Source organism: Branchiostoma belcheri, unplaced genomic scaffold (assembly GCF_001625305.1).
Source record: "Branchiostoma belcheri isolate BF01 breed outbred unplaced genomic scaffold, Haploidv18h27 scaffold129, whole genome shotgun sequence".
NCBI lineage: Eukaryota > Metazoa > Chordata > Leptocardii > Amphioxiformes > Branchiostomatidae > Branchiostoma > Branchiostoma belcheri.
The window spans coordinates 22,103-42,687 of NW_017802702.1; the positions used below are offsets into that span (position 1 = coordinate 22,103).

General features: G+C 40.5%; 1 protein-coding gene across 1 annotated transcript in view; it reads right to left on the bottom strand.

Annotated features, from left to right (window-relative positions):
* Positions 1-20,585, bottom strand: part of LOC109463601 (death-associated protein kinase 1-like) — a 33,925-nt gene that overhangs the window by 4,643 nt on the left and 8,697 nt on the right. Inside the window, 17 exon segments of the mRNA XM_019760454.1 lie at positions 1,936-2,034; positions 2,121-2,219; positions 2,320-2,418; positions 2,519-2,617; positions 2,722-2,820; positions 2,940-3,038; positions 5,317-5,415; positions 5,517-5,615; positions 7,604-7,702; positions 7,790-7,888; positions 8,001-8,105; positions 8,743-8,841; positions 13,334-13,432; positions 13,533-13,637; positions 13,743-13,838; positions 14,010-14,108; positions 14,192-14,290. Of these exon segments, the coding sequence (XP_019616013.1) occupies positions 1,936-2,034; positions 2,121-2,219; positions 2,320-2,418; positions 2,519-2,617; positions 2,722-2,820; positions 2,940-3,038; positions 5,317-5,415; positions 5,517-5,615; positions 7,604-7,702; positions 7,790-7,888; positions 8,001-8,105; positions 8,743-8,841; positions 13,334-13,432; positions 13,533-13,637; positions 13,743-13,838; positions 14,010-14,108; positions 14,192-14,290 (1,692 nt within the window).

Below are 20,585 nucleotides of genomic sequence, written 5' to 3' on the forward strand. Positions count from 1 at the left end.
TCCTCCGTGAAGTTTTATATATTTCAACAAAAACAATCCCAAGCGTCAACGCCAGACCTACTGTGCAGACATTATAATTAGGCAACGGTTAATACAATGAGGGCGCGTCACAAGCATAAAACATAAAAAGACCTAAATCCATTACTGCTCCCAGTTCGAAGTTCATTTTGATTACAAACACACAATCATTGCATTCACATAACAAGAGTTCCGAGATCTTATACCTCCATTAAAAAAATGGGCTTAATATGTACATGTGAACTTCTTTAATTATTCAAATGACCTCTGCATTAACATGATATATGCATCGTGGTGTATGTTAACTTTTGATTAACTTACAGATGCCCCAAGTATGACATTCCCATCATTCAACATTAAGAAATCATAGAATTTTCGCATTAATTATGTAAATTAGGTCATCATTTGCATAATTAGTATCTGTTGATGTTCCGCCTGCCATAGGTTACATACATTACATGTATAAATGTAGTATAATGTAAAAGACTGTGATTATAGAATTTCCACATTAATTATGCAAAATTAGTCCTCATTTGCATAATTTGCATTTAATTATGTACATCTCTCTCTCGACTACCTACACACCAAAAATTATGAAAATACGTTGTTCCTATCTGGACTTATTGGCTTTTAAACATTTCGCCAGAAAGTGCCCTGCAGTTCCAGAACAAGCTGCTAGGGAGACCAAACTCACACCACTTATTTCTGACAGGGAAAGCAATCTGCCACCAAAATATCAAGACCATAGCATGTTCAGGACAAAAGATACAAAAACCGGAAGTTCTGCTGCAGTACCAAGGTCATCCACCAGGAGGCCCATATTTGACCTTGACCTTTGTCTTCCCAAGAATTACCAGCGTACCAAATATCATGGTAATCCATAAAGGTGTTCTGAAGTTATGCTGACCACAAAGTTGCGGAAACACACACAGACAGACACACACACACACACACACACACACACAGACAGACATACATACAGACAGACGCGCCAAAAACAATACCTCCATTTTTCATGGAGGTAAAGATCGGACTATCATGGTCGTGTCACTATTAACGAAGACAGTCCCACCGTCTTACCGTGCCTGTTACTTATTAAGCGCGACTGGGCCGCGAGTGTAACTGCCGCCGGTCAGATACCCGGGATATCTGCTTAGAGAACCTCTGCTACCAGACAACTGCCTAAACCTACGGCCTATTCCACAGGATTGTAAAAATAGGGATGTTTCTAAAATATGCATTTACTTCAATATCAAAACTGCTACGGTGAAAATAAAAAGACGTGCATCATCACGGACATAATGGTACACCACATGCCCAATTACACAGAAATGCGACGTACGGAAGAATGCGTTTTGGCTGCGAACATCTTCCAAAAAACTTGGCATCTCTTAGCACGGGCTAAAACATCTGGAACCACTTATCAAAACCACCCCGTATCTGCATGAAGCTCCACCCCCCACTGCTATTCCAAACAACGCGTTTTTCTGGACCATTCCAATTCGCCTCGTAATTGTAGGGGTGCGTCTGCAATATTACATTGACCGCGAAAGCAGCAACGGCAAAAGTACACATTCGTGCATCAACACGGGCATGCCCGCAGACGGCGTATAAAATTGCGTGCCGATTACACAAAGAGAACCCAGTGTTTTGACTGCGAACATGAACAATCAGCCGTTCACAACACTCCGTCCGGAGGTCCTGACCTCCTTCACGGAGTAAAAAACAACACTTAAATGGACACTACACATGCGGAAAAAAAACTTTCTGACAGCCACACAGATTGCAGAAAACCAAGATTAAAATTAAAATAATTATTTTATGACATTGTATACCTAGTGACTAAAACGTCTAATTTCTAATCTTTCGTATTTTTTTCCTTTATGTTATTTAGTCGATTATGTTTGACGTTCATACCTTGTTGGTGATCAGAAGATCAACTCGGTTCCTGATAAGCAGCTCCACAACCTTATCAGGACCCACTCTACACGCTACATGCAGAGCTGTGTCTCCGTCCTGTAACACAAAAGTCACAAAGGAGATATGGCTGTGTGAAGTTGCATCTGTACAAACACAATGTTCACATTCGCACTTTTACTAACCTTGTTAGTCACGTTGAGATCAGCCTGGTTCTTAACGAGCAGCTCCACAATCTTATCACGACCCTCTCTACACGCTACATGCAGTCCTGTGTCTCCGATCTGTAACACAACAGTTAAACAAAGGTCACAAAAAAGATACAGATGTCAAAAGTCGGATGTTGCATGTTAACACAATGTTCACATTCGCACTTTTACTTACCTTGTTAGTCACGTTGAGATCAGCCTGGTTCTTAATGAGCAGCTCCACAAACTTATCACGACCCTCTCTACACGCTACATGCAGTCCTGTGTCTCCGATCTGTAACAAAACAGTTAAACAAAGGTCACAAAAAAGATACAGATGTCAAAAGTTGGATGTTGCATGTTAACACAATTTTCACATTCGCACTTTTACTTACCTCGTTAGTCACGTTGAGATCAGCCTGGTTCTTAATGAGCAGCTCCACAATCTTATCATGACTTCTTCTACACGCTACATGCAGACCTGTGTCTCCGTCCTGTAACACAACAGTAAAGCAAAGGTCACAGAGGAGATATGGCTGTGTGAAGTTGGTCATTACATCTGTACAAACACAATGTTCACATTCGTACTTTTACTTACCTTGTTAGTCACGTTGAGATCAGCCTGGTTCTTAATGAGCAGCTCCACAACTTTATCACGACCATCTCTACACGCTACATGCAGACCTGTGTCTCCGATCTGTAACACAAAAGATATAGCAAAAGTCACAAAGAAGATACGGCTGTGTGAAGCCGGCTATTACATCTATACAAACACAAAGTCTGTAACACAATGTTCACATTCGCACTTTTACTAACCTTGTTAGTCACGTTGAGATCAGCCTGGTTCTTAATGAGCAGCTCCATAACTTTATCATGACCATCTCTACACGCTACATGCAGACCTGTGTCTCCGTCCTGTAACAGAAAAGATATACTTTGAAACTTTATTCGCAAAATCATGCCCGAAGGCTAATTGCTTATACAATCAAGGATGATACACATTGCAATACAGTAACATGAGACAGGTAACAACCGTCTGGAAAAACTTCTACTTCTACTACTACGCTAGCTATTATGGGGTTCGACTTCTTCTTTAAAGGCTGTGGATAATGAATAGTCCCACATTCTGCTTAATTAGTGGGTTTTGTGATCTTAGTAGAAATGCAGTTTTTGGTGATCTTCTAAATGACGAAAGGATGGAGAAATTGTTGTAACTGTCTGAAATAATCTGTTTCTTTCGGTCTCATAGTGAGGACACTGGCTAACAAAATGTATTTCATTTTCCTCTGCATTCATTGTACAATATTTACATAATCTCTCGTGCACAGGTAGTTTTCTATCTCTAGTTGATGCGCACTTATTCTAATCTTACACATGGCAACTCGCTCGTCAAATTCATTGTGGTATAGATATTTTTCCATAGAGTAGTCGGATTTGAGAGTCTTGTAAAATCTCAGCTTGCAGTTTATCTACAGACAATTGGTGAAAGAACGTTTGAACATACATATCAGTTAGTCTTCTCTTCAACAATGTACATATACTCTTGTTGTCTAAAGTACAGTGGTTCGTGTTCCATAAAAAAGAAAAGCCTGCGTTGTTAATTATTTCTTTGACATGGTGTAGCCAGCTTTTCTTACCACTATTTCCCATATTGTGTTGCTGATAGAGTAATGCATCTACCTGTAAGGGGTGTGTGAAAGTGCCCAGTTGTTTGAGTCTCAACCAATATTTAACTACACGGACGGATACATCTATATCTGTTGGGAACAACCCAAGTTCTGCCCTACCTGCTAGGTTACTAGAATTCCTGTGCACACCAAGGATATTTTTACAGAAGCGGTTCTGAGTTATCTCTAGCTACGGGACAATTGTCATTTGAGTAATCTTTACCCCAGATCTCACAGGCGTATAACATAAGATTATAGATTTGATGCACGCATCAAAGAGTTTGAGTAAGGCCTTGGGGGACAAGGAGGTGCGGATAAGGGGTTTGAGACTAAACACTAGTACTGCTTTATATTACGAGTTTTTAAAAATAATTGTTTTTTGGCTAAAGAATAACTGCCAGACGAGGACATAATTAGACCTAGGTAGGTATATGAGCTTGTGATTTGGATATTTTCTGCGCCGAAGGAAAATTTGGTGTTCTTAAATGTTCTTCCTGTTTTGATGAAAATCATCACTTTCAATTGGTTTTGTTAAGGTTTACCTGAATGTTCCATTTCTCACTAAATGCGTTTAGTTTGTTTAGCGCACATTGTAACCCTGTTTCCGATTCCGAGAACATCACAACGTCATCTGCATAAAGCAGACAAGATACCAGTAAATTGTGTAAGGTGGGTGGGGCACAATCAATGTCATCCAAGTCATTAACTAGGTCGTTTATGAATATGTTAAAGAGGGTTGGACTGAGGTTGCATCCTTGTCTGACTCCTTTGTCAGTAACAAACAATGGTGTGAGGCCGGCTGACGTTTTGACACAAGTTTGTGGGTTGGAGTACATAGATTTGATTATACTGTAGAATTTACCACCTATTCCTGAGCTGAGTAGTTTATACCGCAGTCCTTCGCGCCAAACGCTATCGAAAGCTTTACGAAAATCGACAAAGCATGCATAAAGACGTTTATTGACGTTAGTGTATTTAGATATTAATGTATCAATGACGAAGAGGTTGTCGTTGGTTCCAAAGTTTTTTCTAAAGCCGGCCTGGTTAGGGAAAATGAGGTTATGTTCATCTAGGTAATTAGTAAGACGTGTGTTTATTACAGCTGTGAATAACTTAGCGAGGCAGCTAAAAACTGAGATACCCCGATAATTGTTGGGATCTTCTTTAGGTCCACCTTTATGCAGTGGAACGATGTGGCTTACGCGCCATTGTTGGGGAAAGTGTCCGGATAAAAGAAACAAATTAAATAATTTGGTGAGGGGTTTGACAAGGACAGGAGATGCGCATTTTAGCATCTCATTAAGGATCAGGTCATTGCCTGAGAATTTATTATTCTTTAATTGAGTGATTGCTTGCATAATTTCCTGCTGTAGTATAATGGTATCTAAATAATTAAGGCTTTCGGACTGTTCTTCTAATTCATATAGCAAAAGTCACAAAGAAGATACGGCTATGTGAAGCCGGCTATTACATCCATACAAACACAAAGTCTGTAACACAATGTTCACATTCGCACTTTTACTAACCTTGTTAGTCACGTTGAGATCAGCCTGGTTCTTAACGAGCAGCTCCACTATCTTATTACGACCATCTCTACACGCTACATGCAGTCCTGTGTCTCCGTCCTGTAACATAACAGTTATAGCAAAGGTCACAAAAAAGATACAGATGTCAAAAGTCGGATGTTGCATGTTAACACAATGTTCACATTCGTACTTTTACTTACCTTGTTAGTCACGTTGAGATCAGCCTGGTTCTTAATGAACACCTCCACAACTTTATCATGACCATCTCTACACGCTACATGCAGACCTGTGTCTCCGATCTGTAACACAAAAGATATAGCAAAAGTCACAAAGAAGATACGGCTGTGTGAAGCCGGCTATTACATCTACACAAAACAATGTTCACATTCGCACTTTTACTAACCTTGTTAGTCCCGTTGAAATCAGCCAGGTTCTTAATGATACGATATGAATCTTTATTGCATGTTCTTGCCCAGATGGGCTAAATGCACAAGAGGATATGCAGTATGCAAAAACATGAGTATTTCATACTGGAACGCTATATTCTAATGCAAAGTGCTAGGAATCTATACATTACAACAATACTATATACTACCTATCATCTACTGTTAGTTGGCCATTCTTCTCTCTTTTTGAAACATTTGGAAACACAATTACATAGTTTGTCTACTGTACATTCGTTCTTGCATGACATCAAGTATTTAAACATGTCCTGCTTTGATATTTTTTTACATATCTTGTCTAATTGTAAAGTATCGAATAGCTCTTGGCGTTCATCTTTATCTAATGTACAGTCAAGTAGAAAGTATATCTCGTTTTCAACATATAAACAAGAATTCGGAGATTTCACACCTCCATGAAATATACGAGTTTTTGTATATGTTTTTTTTGTCTCATTGACTATGGAAATAAGGTCGTAATTAGCATAATCTAGTTTAATTTATGATTTTCTAAATTCAAATGACCTCATGAATTATGCAAATGACCTCAACAGTAACATAATATATGCATAGTGGTGTTAACCTTTAAGTAACTTACACATGTCACAAGGTATAAAAGTCCCATTATTCACCAATAAGGAGTCACAGAATGTTCACATTAATTATGAAAATTAGGTCACCATTTGCATAATTGGTATCTGTTGATGTTCCGCCTGCCACATATTAAATATTTTACATGTGTAAGGTTCCGGGTCGGAGTTTAAATCTGACCAGGGTTCCAAATAGTGCGCAGTAAATCGCCGGATCTGCGAGGTTGTCACGCTAGGTTTGGCTCCCCATAGCTCGGAGATCGTTGTAGATTTTCAAATAGGTTTTGACTTGATCCAAAACCTTGTGATTGTAGTGTTTTTCGGCGTGGTGAAGTTGGACGGCCAGCGAAGCGTTTTCTGTATTAGTCCGCGAGCAAGGGTGATGCGGTTTGTCGCCTGATGACCCAAATAGCTGAGTTCTATGTGGAATTTAAAGGCATTCGCGTCACCGGATTTTGCGAAAAACTTATCGCAACGACCTATATTTTTTTCCGTTTTTCAGAAAAAGGAAGTAGTAAGCTACTTCAATATATAAGCCGTTAGCCTGGGAAAATTCGTTTTTTCATAGCGGGTCCGTTGAAAAAGCTGCAAAAAAACTATATTTTTCGTATCCAAAATTTACGTTTAACTACAGTTTCTACCCAAATTATAGAGTCAACAGACAATAAACAAAATTGTATCTGAAGCCGGCTGGAAACCTCCCTTGACTGATGCAATGAGATTTCCCGGCGTACTTTTTTGGCGGAGTTGTAGCCCTTCGGTCTGAGGGTGTCCGCCGGCTCCAAAATCGTGAAAAAAAACTCCGGTCCGAGACCATAAAAGTACTATTATATAAAACAATGCAATTATAGCATCTCCTCATCAATTATGCAAATTAAGTCCTCATTTGCATAATTTGCATTTAATTATGTACAACTCTCTCTCAGCTACCTACACACCAAAAATGATGAAAAACGTTGTTCCTATTTGGACTTATTGGCTTTTAAAGATTTCGTCAGAAAGTGCCCTGCAGTTCCAGAACAAGCTGCTAGGGGGACCAAACTTACACCAATTATTACTGACAAGAAAAGCTATCTGTCACCAAAATGTCAAGACCATAGCATGTTCAGGACAAAAGATGCTACACGCTACATGCACAGCTGTGTCTCCGTCCTGTAACACAACAGTTAACGCAACGGTCACATAAAAGATACTGTTGTGTGTAGTGGGTCGTTACATCTGTACAAACACAATGTTCACATTCGCACTTTTACTTACCCTGTTAGTCACGTTGAGATCAGCCTGGTTCTTAATGAGCAGCTCCACAACTTTGACATGATTCCGGTTACACGCTTCAAGCAAAGGTGTGTCTCCGCTCTGCAAAGGTCAAAAAGAAGACACAGGTGAGTGAAGTCAGCTGTTACATCTGTATAAACCAATGTTCACAATCGCTCTTTTACTTACCCTGTTAGTCACGTTGAGATCAGCCTGGTTCTTAATGAGCAGCTCCGCAACCTGATAATGACTCCATCTACACGCCACATGCAGACCTGTGTCTCCGGTCTGTAACATAACAGTTAAAGCAAAGATCACAAAAAAGATACAGATGTGTGAAGACTGAAGTCACATGCTGCTTATGTATAAGCACAATGTCCACAGTTGTTCTTTTACTCACCTCGTTAGTCACGTTGAGATTAGCCTGGTTCTTAATGAGCAGCTCCACAACTTTGACATTACTTCTGCTACATGCTGCGCATGCATGCAGAGCTGTGTTTCCGGTCTGTAACGTAACAGTAAAGTAAAGGTCACAAAGAAGATGCGGCTGTGTGAAGTCGGCCGTTACATATCTGTTCATGGGCGGTAGGCCACCGAGTTTTTGTCAAGATCTCTGTTGCTTTATTTATATACTTCGGTAACTGAACACACTTTCATTGTGCGATGTGTCGTACAACATTCCCGAGAATCATACACTGAACACAAACACCATAAACTCGGCCCGTTGAAAGATTCCCGAGAATCATACACTCAACACATAACAGCGTGAACTATATATATAGGTCCATTGAAAGATTCCAGAGAATTCTCTGTACAATAAACCATGCATATATAACCCCTACTAGGTACTTGGTCCGCTGAATCATACAATAAAAAGTACACTCATTACTCATTCTCAGGAATCTTTCAACGGGCCGTGTTCACGGTGTTATGTGTTAATTAACTGCATGCTTCTCGAGGATATTTCAACGGACCGTGTTGTGATGGCAACGGGCTAAATGAGTAGACAGTGTGTATGTTCTAACATATGCAAAACATAAGGCTTTTAATGGTTTACAAAACAATATAGATCTCAACAAAAACGGTGGTCTAGCGCCTGTGATCTGTGCAAACCCAATCTTCACATATGATCTTTTACTTACCTTGTTAGTCACGTTGAGATCAGCCTGGTTCTTAATGAGCAGCTCCACAACTTTGACGTTACCCCCGCTACACGCTACATGTAGAGCTGTGTCTCCGTCCTGTAACGTAACGGTAAAGCAAAGCTCACAAAGAAGATACTAGGCCGTTGCATCTGTAACAAGAGTTCCGAGATCTCATACCTCCATGAAATACGGGCTTGATATGTAAATGTAAATTTCTTCTTTACTTACGCAAATGACCTCTGCATTAACATAATATATGCATCGTGATGTCAACTTTTGATTAACTTACAGATGTCCCAAGTATGTCATTCCCATCATTCACCATTAAGGTTCCAGGTCGGAGTTTAATTCTGACCAGGGTTCCAAATAGTGCGCAGTAAATCGCCGGATCTGCGAGGTTGTCACGCTAGGTTTGGCTCCCCATAGATCGGCGATCGCTGTAAATTTTCAACTAGGTTTTGAATTGATCAAAAAGCCTTGGGATTGTAGTGTTTTTCGGCGCGGTGAAGTTGGACGGCCAGCGAAGCGTTTTTGGTATTAGTCCGCGAGCAAGGGTGATGCGGTTTGTCGCCTGATGACCCAAATAGCTGCGTTCTATGTGGAATTTCTAGGGGTTCGCGTCACCGGATTTTGACGAAAAACTTATCGCAACAACCTATATTTTTTTCTGTTTTTCAGAAACAGAAAGTAGAAAACTATTTCAGCATATAAGCCGTTAGCCTGGGAAAATTCGTTTTTTCCAAGCAGGTCCGTTGAAAAAACTGCAAAAAAACTACATTTTTCGTATCCAAAATTTACGTTTAACTACAGTTTCTACCCAAATTATAGAGTCGACGGACAATAACCAAAATTGTATCGGAAGCCGGCTGGAAACCTCCGTTGACTGATGTACTGAGATTTCCCGGCGTACTTTTTTTGGCGGAGTTATAGCCCTTCGGTCTGAGGGTGTCCGCGGAATCCAAAATCGTGAAAAAAACTCCGGTCCGAGACCTTAACAGGAAGGCGCATGCGCAAAAAATGACGTCATCGATGACGTCATTCGTATGGATTTAAAAGTTTTTGGCAAAAGTTATCCGATTCTGACAAAAAACCGCATCATTTTGCTTTTTTCGAGTGAAAAAGTCCGTATATTCATGCCCAGGCCCTAGGCGCCCCCCCCTCCCCCTTTTTCTCGCCCCCCCCCCCCGGAAACTCCCCGTCAGGGCATTTTAATCGTTTCTGGAAGGTAAACAGTTCTTGCATGAATTCACTTTCTATGTCATTTTATATGAGTCGACCTCTGAATTTGACTTTCGTATAATTTCGGCGAAGTTTCTCTATTCATGGTGACTTAAACTGACATTTAACAGCAAAATCGAAGTGTTTTAAGCCTTCTTAAGGCAAAACTGGGTTTTCTGATGTTCGGTTCAGGGCTCCTTAAATTCGCGACTTTCTTTCCTTTGGGTGGTGTTAAGTGATAGCCTAATAAGTACTCCTCACATCTTTACAGCGTTTATTTCAACTTCTTGCTCCTAGCCACGGCAATATCACCCAGATTGTGTTTTGCACCTCGTAATAATGCAGCCTTTCACACATTTAAGGAGCGCTTTGCTACTTAATAGGCCATTCACGGCGAAATAGTGAAGAGTTTGGTGTCGGACGCGTTTGATTCGGACAGTGCGAACCCTGGTCTATCATTCAAGGTCGAAATCTGACGAATTCTTGCTTTTACTTTAAAGCGACGAACCTAAAACGCGACCCCATGCTGTTTTCCCAGGGGACCCCATGACGTCACTGCGTGACGTCATCGATACCAACTGTTAAGAACGTTTTCTGCAAGTATGCGGCACCGAAACTACGAAAAGAACACATATATCCATAGCCAAGATCCAGAGCAGACTTTTATTTTCGTTATAACTGTTTTGAGAAAAGCGATGTTTGAAATAACGGTATTTTTCTAATTGCCCCATTGTGACGCTGCCTGGAACCCGAGACTTGGCAATATAGCCTTAGAACACTGCATTTTTCACATGACTTTAAACCTCTGCCGCGGGAAAAGTACTCATCGCAGACATGTAAAATTTGGATATATGATAGATATGATGTTTCTGAAGAATTAAGATAATTTTTTATGAAAAATAATTTCCTTAACAGGAAGGCGCATGCGCAAAAAATGACGTCATCTATGACGTCATTCGTATGGATTTAAAAGTTTTTGGCAAAAGTTATCCGATTCTGACAAAAAACCGCATCATTTTGCTTTTTTCGAGTGAAAAAGTCCGTATATTCATGCCCAGGCCCTAGGCGCCCCCCTCCCCCTTTCTCGCCCCCCCCCCGGAAATCCCCGTCAGGGCAATTTTAATCGTTTCTGGAAGGTAAACAGTTCTTGCATGAATTCACTTTCTATGTCATTTTATATGAGTCGACCTCTGAATTTGACTTTCGTATAATTTCGGCGAAGCTTCTCTATTCATGGTGACTTAAACTGACATTTAACAGCAAAATTAAGCCTTCTTAAGGCAAAACTGGGTTTTCCGACGTTCGGTTCAGGGCTCCTTAAATTCGCGACTTTCTTTCCTTTGGGTGGTGTTAAGTGATAGCCTAATAAGTACTCCTCACATCTTTACAGCGTTTATTTCAACTTCTTGCTCCTAGCCACGGCAATATCACCCAGATTGTGTTTTGCACCTCGTAATAATGCAGCCTTTCACACATTTAAGGAGCGCTTTGCTACTTAATGGGCCATTCACGGCGAAATAGTGAAGAGTTTGGTGTCGGACGCGTTTGATTCGGAAAGCGCGAACCCTGGTCTATCATTCAAGGTCGAAATCTGACGAATTCTTGCTTTTACTTTAAAGCGACGAACCTAAAACGCGACCCCATGCTGTTTTCCCAGGGGACCCAAAGACGTCACTGCGTGACGTCTTCGATACCAACTGTTAAGAACGTTTTCTGCAAGTATGCGGCACCGAAACTACGAAAAGAACACATATATCCATAGCCAAGATCCAGAGCAGACTTTTATTTTCGTTATAACTGTTTTGAGAAAAGCGATGTTTGAAATAACGGTATTTTTCATTGTGACGCTGCCTGGAACCCGAAACTTGGCAATATATATATATATATATATAGCCTTAGAACACTGTATTTTTCACATGACTTTAAACCTCTGCCGCGGGAAAAGTACTCATCGCAGACATGTAAAATTTGGATATATGATAGATATGATGTTTCTGAAGAATTATGATAATTTTTTATGAAAAATAATCTCCTTAAGGTTCCGGGTCGGAGTTTAATTCTGACCAGGGTTCCAAATAGTGCGCAGTAAATCGCCGGATCTGCGAGGTTGTCACGCTAGGTTTGGCTCCCCATAGATCGGCGATCGCTGTAGATTTTCAACTAGGTTTTGAATTGATCAAAAAGCCTTGGGATTGTAGTGTTTTTCGGCGCGGTGAAGTTGGACGGCCAGCGAAGCGTTTTTGGTATTGGTCCGCGAGCATGGGTGATGCGGTTTGTCGCCTGATGACCCAAATAGCTGCGTTCTATGTGGAATTTCTAGGGGTTCGCGTCACCGGATTTTGCGAAAAACTTATCGCAACAACCTATTTTTTTTCTGTTTTTCAGAAACAGAAAGTAGTAAGCTATTTCAGCATATAAGCCGTTAGCCTGGGAAAATTCGTTTTTCCAAGCAGGTCCGTTGAAAAAACTGCAAAAAAACTATATTTTTCGTATCCAAAATTTACGTTTAACTACAGTTTCTACCCAAATTATAGAGTCGACGGACAATAACCAAAATTGTATCGGAAGCCGGCTGGAAACCTCCGTTGACTGATGTAATGAGATTTCCCGGCGTACTTTTTTTGGCGGAGTTATAGCCCTTCGGTCTGAGGGTGTCCGCCGGATCCAAAATCGTGAAAAAAACTCCGGTCCGAGACCTTAAGAAATCATAGAATTTTCGCAAAAAATATGCAAATTAGGTCATCATTTGCATAATTCGTATCTGTTGATGTTCCATCTGCCAAAGGTTACATACAATACATGTATGAAAGTACTATAATGTAAAACACTGTAATTATAGACTTTCCTCATTAATTATGCAAATAAAGTCCTCATTGGCATAATTTGCATTTAATTATGTACATCTCTCTCTCAGCTACCTACCTACCAAAAATGATGAAAATACGTTGTTCCTAACTGGACTTATTGGCTTTAAAAGATTTCGCCCGAAGGTCCCCTGCAGTTCCAGAACAAGCTGCTAGGGGGACAAAGCCCACACCACTTATTCCTGACAGGAAAAGGTATCTGTCACCAAAAATGCAAGACCATAGCATGTTCAGGACAAAAGATACAAAAACCGGAAGTTCTGCTGCAGTACCAAGATCATCCACCAGGAGGCCCATATTTGATCTTGACCTTCAGCTTCCTAAGACCTACCAGCATATCATATATCATCACAATCCATAAAGGTGTTATGAAGTTATGCTGACTACAAATGTGCGGAAACACAAACACACAGACACAGACAGACACACACACAGACGCAACAAAAACAATACCTCCATTTTTATGGAGGTAAAAACCCAATATTTATAGTTGCTCTTTTACTTACCTTGTTAGTCGCGTTGAGATCAGCCTGGTTCTTAATGAGCAGCTCCACAATCTTATCACGACCCTCTCTACACGCTACATGCAGTCCTGTGTCTCCGATCTGTAACAAAACAGTTAAACAAAGGTCACAAAAAAGATACAGATGTCAAAAGTTGGATGTTGCATGTTAACACAATTTTCACATTCGCACTTTTACTTACCTCGTTAGTCACGTTGAGATCAGCCTGGTTCTTAATGAGCACCTCCACAATCTTATCATGACCCTCTCTACACGCTACATGCAGACCTGTAGCTGTGCCTCCGTCCTGTAATACAACAGTAAAGCAAAGGTCACAAAGAAGATTGAGATGTTCTGATTTTGCATGTTAACACATGGCTAACCCAATGTTCACATTCCCACTTTTACGTACCCAGATATTCACGTTAAGATGAGCCTGGTTAAAGAGCAGCTCCACAATTTTGACATGACCCCATCCACACGCTGCATCCAGAGCTGTGACTCTGTCCTGTAACACAACAGTTAAAGCAAAGGTCACAAAGAAGATGCAGTTATCGATAGTCGGCTGCTGCATTTACAGAATTTACAGTTAAAACGAAAGTGACAAAGAAGATACAGTTGTTTGTAGTTGGCTGCTGCATATGCTAATATCCACATTTGCTCTTTTACGCATACTTACCTTTTTAGTCATGTATAGATCAGTCCAGTTCTTAGCGAGCAGCTCCACAACTTTGACATTATGCTCTCTACACGCTACTTGCACAGCTGTGTCTCCGTCCTGTAACACAACAGTTAAACAATGATGACGTCGACCATTACATCTGTACAAATAAAATTGTTCACAATCGCACTTTTACTTACCCTGTTAGTCATGTTGAGATCAGCATGGTTCTTAATGAGCAGCTCCACAACCTTATCACGACCTCCTTTACACGCTAGATACAGAGCTGTGTCTCCGGCCTGTAACACAACAGTTAAAGCAAATGTCACATAGAAGATACGACTGTGTGACGTCGGTCGTTACATCTACAGGTAAAAACACAATGTTCACATTCTCTCAGTACTTACAGCATTGGTCATGTTTAGATCAGCCTGGTTCTTAATGAGCAGATCTACAATTTCGTTACGACGTTCTCTACATCCATATGCAGAACCGAGTCACTGACAAGTAGCGCGATAATTACGTAATTAGCCACAATGAAGATTTATTGATAGAGTATCAATTGACATTACTGTCCAGTAGTTGTTACCTTGCGTGACAGGCTGAATAAAAGTTCTAAACGGGAACTACGCGGCTCCAGGTGTCTTACTGAGGGACGACTGCGTGTGCGGTTAGCTTGAGGAATGAATACCCTCTATTATATCATCTGCTAGGTTATTACCGTATAGCTGCCACAAAATCTAGGCTTTATTTTCAGGATAGTAAATTCAAGGTCGTAGGCTTGATTCTATCACCTCAATGACACGTAATGTAAAATAATGAAATCATAATGAAACTAGAAAGGCCGACATTTGCTCGGGAGCAAATGCAGCAAATGGCTTCACCACGTCTATGGAAATAAGGTCGTAATTAGCATGATCTAGTTTCATTTATGGCTTCCTAATTCAAATGACAAAATTTTTCGTGTAAACTTCCCCTCCTTTGTCATGGTTCATTTCAACATGTCCTCCTTAATTATACAAATGACCTCTACATTAACATAATATATGCATAGTGGCGTTAACTTTTAAGTAACTTACACATGTCACAAGGTATAAAATTCCCATCATTCACCATACTTCACGTTTCGAACACTTTTGTTTAAATCTGTACGCCCTGTTAAAGTTAGACATTTTGCTTATGGCCCCCGATATGCCTCTGTCCTCTTAGCACGGTTTCGCATTGGCACCTTCGGCTTGAATTCCAGCCTTTTCAGTCGTGGATTAGTTGATAGTCCAGCGTGTAGCTGCGGGTGCCAATGCGAATCTGTTTCTCACCTCTTACTTCACTGCCCGGCTTACACTTATCAGCGTCTTCTTCTCTTCGGCCAACTTTCAGGGGTGGTGGGACACATTTTGGACGTAAATTCCCCATCTGGCAATTCTTTACAACATCTTTTACTTTACGGATCATCCTTTTGCAGTTTTGAGACTAATTGTAAAATTATAAGCTTTACTCAGAATTTCGTCATCAAAATTGGTGGTCGTTTTGTACCTGATTAATCTTTTTGACTTCAATTATTCTACTCGTGTCCTATCAGTAATTCTAAGGGACAGGGGTTGGGACTTGCTCTTGTTGAATTCCATTTACTAAACCCCAATTATTTTGTTTCGATTTTGTATATTTTTTCATTTGTCTATGTAAATACATTGTACCACATATCTGTTTAATCATTTTGTGTAGATGGCGCCGTTAATATAAGTTTCATGGAAGTTTTAATTAAAAAAAGCTTAAATGACATTCCTTGGTCATGTGTGCAACGTATCCCCATACCGAATTTCCGGTCATTCGGATCATTTAATTAATTAATTAACTAATATTAGGGGACCAGAGCAAAAAAGTGTAAATTTTTTGTCCAAAAATAGACAAAAAGCCCTGTTTTGCACAATTTTAAAGTGGTGTATGTCAAAAGCTTGAATGGGGTTTTGTAGCCATATGTCCAAGGTATCCCCATACCAAATTCCAGTTCATTTGGTTTAAGTACCAGGGCTCCTGATCCCAAAATGTATTTTTTGCCTGAAAATGGCCAAAAAACAAACAAACAAACAAATGAAACAATTTTGAAGGCCTGCTTCAAAAAATAAAACAACTGAGGGTATTTGGCTACTCTACCTTCATGCCGAATTTCATGTCATTTGGCCCCAAAATGAAGAAATTGAATCCATTTAACGAAATGGCAGAAGGAGAAGGAGGGCAAGGAGAAGGAGAAGAAACATTAGAGAAAGCAATATCTCGTGGTGTGGTGAAGCCATAATAATGACCAGTACGCCTATTGGCAGTGTCATTGAGGATCATTGACATTGAGGTGATAGAATCAAACCTACGTCCTTGAATTTATTATTCGCCATGACTGTGGCTACCCCCCCCCCTCCGCGCTCCTAGAATCAGACGACCTGACAGGTTGTTTTGATGTTGTGACCCTTGACACCCAAAACGGGAAACGATAGGGTAGGAGTTAATAAGTAACCGGCAGTCGGCTCGGTCTAGGGACGCTGTCAATATAATTGCCTTCGTCAGAAGGTTATAAAATCAGTCTGCTTTAGTGTGGGAGACTGTGGATTTAGCGGCATAACTCTTGAAAGCATGGTTCGACGTTCATAATTTTTGACAGTCTGGTATTGGGTACCGGTACAGAATCGGCTGAACAGGCGTAAATGTTAATGCCATTTGGCGAAGTATTGGGATCGTGGAACTCTAGTTAGAACGTGGCTACTTCCCCTCAGCCAATGATAGCCCTTTATTTTCTGTGTCTATATATCGAGATACACTCTGTAGAAATGGTTTCCAAAATATATGGTTGAATCCCTCTACAGACGCCAAATATTTCGGATTCATATTCAAAGAGAGCCTTAAGGACGATTTTCTATCTGGCTGGAGGCAAAAGATAAATAGCTTTAAAAAAACTTGAAACATACTCAAAAATAAAAAAAGAACTTTCACATCGAGAACTATCTTCTATCTGTTCAAAACAAATCCTTTATAGTTAATACCACAAAATTAAGAATCGGAGCACACTGCCTAGAGATTGAAAAAGGAAGACACAACAATATACCAGCCAGTCAGAGATTATGTCCTACGTGCAAAGATGGAGTTGAAGACGAATATCTTTTTCTGATGACATGCCCCACATACAACGAAGAGAGACGTAAGACTACTAAAACATTACCCAACACATCTAGAGAGACGTTCCATGTATTTATGTCTACATGGTTTATGACATGTGTTTATTACTATTAGCTAAGTATTATCCGTCTTGACAAGAGCAAACGAGAGCAAGGACTTTACATAGGAATGTCATTGACAAGAAATACTGTATAGTACATGCACTTTAGCTTTATTCTTATATGATCTCCATATACTAGCATCTTGGCTACGCAACTTGCTTCATGTAGCTGTAAGGAGCCTTCAATACATTAGAGGAGATAAGAAAAAAATCAGCCTTAGTTTTTTCCACTTGGAATATCCAAGGTAGTTGTAGGAAAAAGTTCAATGATGTAGAATGTCGCTCTTATTTTGATAAAAGTGACGTGATTTGTGTTCGGGAAACTTGGTTAGATAGTTTTATAGATTTTAACTTAGCAGGCTATATTGTCTTTAGTTGTAATAGAATTAGGAACAAAAGGGCGAAGCATAACTCGGGTGGGGTCGCTGTTATTTTCAGAAGTTCATTTAAAAAGGGCATTACTAAACTTGTCAGCTGTTCACCCGATACAATCTGGTGCAAATTTGACAAACATTTCTTCGGCCTTACAAATGATCTGTATCTTTGTAATGTTTATATTCCTCCTGATCCATTCCCCAAAACCCCTCAAATTGACCCCTTTGAAGTATTATCCAGCGACATTTGTAAACTTTTTAAAAATTTAGGAGACATAGTTATTTTAGGTGATCTAAATGCCAGAACAGGGGCTATCACAGAAACCTACTTTAATACCGATTTCCCCGATGTGCTTACAGCTGACGTGCTCGATAATTTTAAAAACAGAAACAACAGGGATATGAAAGTAAACAATTATGGTAGATGTCTGCTTGAATTATGTTCCTCAGCTGATTTGACCATTTTAAATGGGAGAATTGCTGGAGATTTAAAAGGAGACTTTACTTGTCACCACTATAATGGGTCAAGTGTTGTAGACTATTGCATCACCCAACGGTCAATGCTTCCCGATGTTCAATATGTTAATGTTAGTCCATTATCACATTTCTCTGACCATTGTCATATCTCATTTTCTTTGGCAACCAAGCACGCTATGACCAAACCTCAAAATCTCGTAAACTTATTGTGTCTAAAAACATCCCTTGTGTCTTCCCCTAAAAACATTTTCTCCTTTTTATTGACGAAACTCTAAATTGATGATGGTAACATTCCAGTTTTGATTCTAAAGAGCACCTGTACTGATCTAACTCATACTTCTATAATTATTTTTGAAAGAAGATCAGACAAAGACATGGTTCTGAGACAGGCGTCTGGGTTTAATCTAGAAAAGGATAATTTTTCAATCAATAACATACGCCTCTCTTTAGCCATACCAGAATTTGATATTATTGACATACGTTTACAAAAATTTCTCCTTGGACCTACTTGTAATGGTCCCCACAACGCAAAAATAGGTAGATATATAAAGGAATGCTTTGTTATTAGAAAAAATTCCGAAACTTATGATTAGCCCACTCGATTGTAACACTTCATCAAAGACTTCTGCTATCCCTTATTATTACCTCCGGGTAGGGATGTACATCCCGAGCGCGGAGGTTTTGTGAGGGAAGACGAAAATTGCGTTCGCACCCGTTTCTCGCGTTTGGGTGGACGGATATGTCTGGGAGTTGGTATACGTTTTGCTGTTGGGCTGTAGATGGTGCACGTTGTTTTGGTTTTTTAGTATGTGTGTTTTAGTGCGTCAAAATGATGCGTTTAGACCGCCGATGGACACCCCTTTCAGTGTGAAAGTGGACCTCAGCTTTTGACCTTTGCATGTATAAGGACGATTGAGGTCGCGACCACTGATCTGACCTTTCACACAGAGGGGTGTCAGCATTGTCGATAAATTCTTTCTTTGAAACTGTTCAGATGTGAACCACATGTGCCGTCAATCAACGTCTCATTATCGTGCCCGTGCCGGAAACGCCGGCAGGCCGGCCGTGTCTGAAACAGGGCTGCTATTCACACTGATATCTAAACAAACACATGGCGGCACGACCTGAATATATCACCGCCACTTGTGCTAACCGTGGCAAATATGTCGCTGTTCTTAGCTGCCTGCCGCGGTTTGGTACCGGTTAAATCTAACAGGAATCAATGAAACCTTGCTGATAAGATTGCGATTTGTTTTCGAAAATATTATTTTGTCTCGTGTTTGTAACGTTCGCTCAAAATGAGGTTCTAAGTTTTAACCGTAACATGAAAGATATGAACACGCTTCTGTGCATGTTTTGATGGGGTTTTTTTACGTGATTTGAACTAGTGTGGGATAAGTGGGGAGGGATGGCAGCCGCGGGGGGAAGCGTAGCGGCTTGATACATTTTCGAGAGCAAGTTCCGTTCCGCGCACTGGAGTTGATCGCTGGTCGCTGAGGGTCGGGCAGCCAGATTCGCCACGGGATGCCCCCTGTCCTTTCTATTTTTGGGCTCCAGTCGGCTAGGGGGGATTAGTGATTTCACAGATCATTTAGCCAATTACAAACATTTCGAAACTTTTCGAAAAACTAAAACTGAAACTGTTTTTTTATTCACATTGATTGGCAGCCAATATTCATTGCTTGGTTGAATTGCACAAGTGATTACATGTTAAAATAGCTTGAAAAGAGATACACATTAAAAAGCACAACATTGACGATTAAAATTAAATAGATTTAAAATTTTTTAGCTCAGGTCCATTAAAACAGAGGCGGACTATTTACAAATCTTGATTGCTGAGGCTTATTGCCTGAAACAGAAAAGGTTTCCTCAGTCTTTCAGTTCTGAACTTCGGAACGGAGATGTGGTTTCCATTTCTCAGGGACCGCCGTGTGCTCTGGTGTCTGTCGCAGGGCATCAAAGAATGCAAAGTGTGGCTGACATGCCGCATTTGCTTGAGCAGAGTTTTTGCTGCAGTTTCCCGTCTGTCCTGGAGGGTGGAGAAGGGGGTTGTTTGAGTACTGTTGCCGTAGGATTCTCGCCGCCCTTCTCTGTACAGCCTCAAGAGTGTTGTTCTGTTTTGTGTTACAGCCCACGTACACGACATTTGCATACTCTAACACAGGTCGTATCAGAGTCGTATACACAGTTTCCAGGTCCTCTGGTGGCATCCCGCCCTTCTTGAGCATGCGGAGAAAGTGAAGACGGGTTGAGCCTTTCTTTGCCATGTGTAAGATTTGGCTGTCCCACCCAAGGCTGCGGTGACGTTTGAAGCCCAGATACGTGGCACATTCAACAACCGGGACTTCTTTGCCTCCAAGTGTGAGGGGAGGTGGAACAGGTGGATTTTTTGAAAAGCACAGTCTCAACTCATAGGACTTATCCCCGTTCATAATCATATTGTTCTTGTTCGCACAGGTGTCAAGTTGCGTAGCTTCCTCT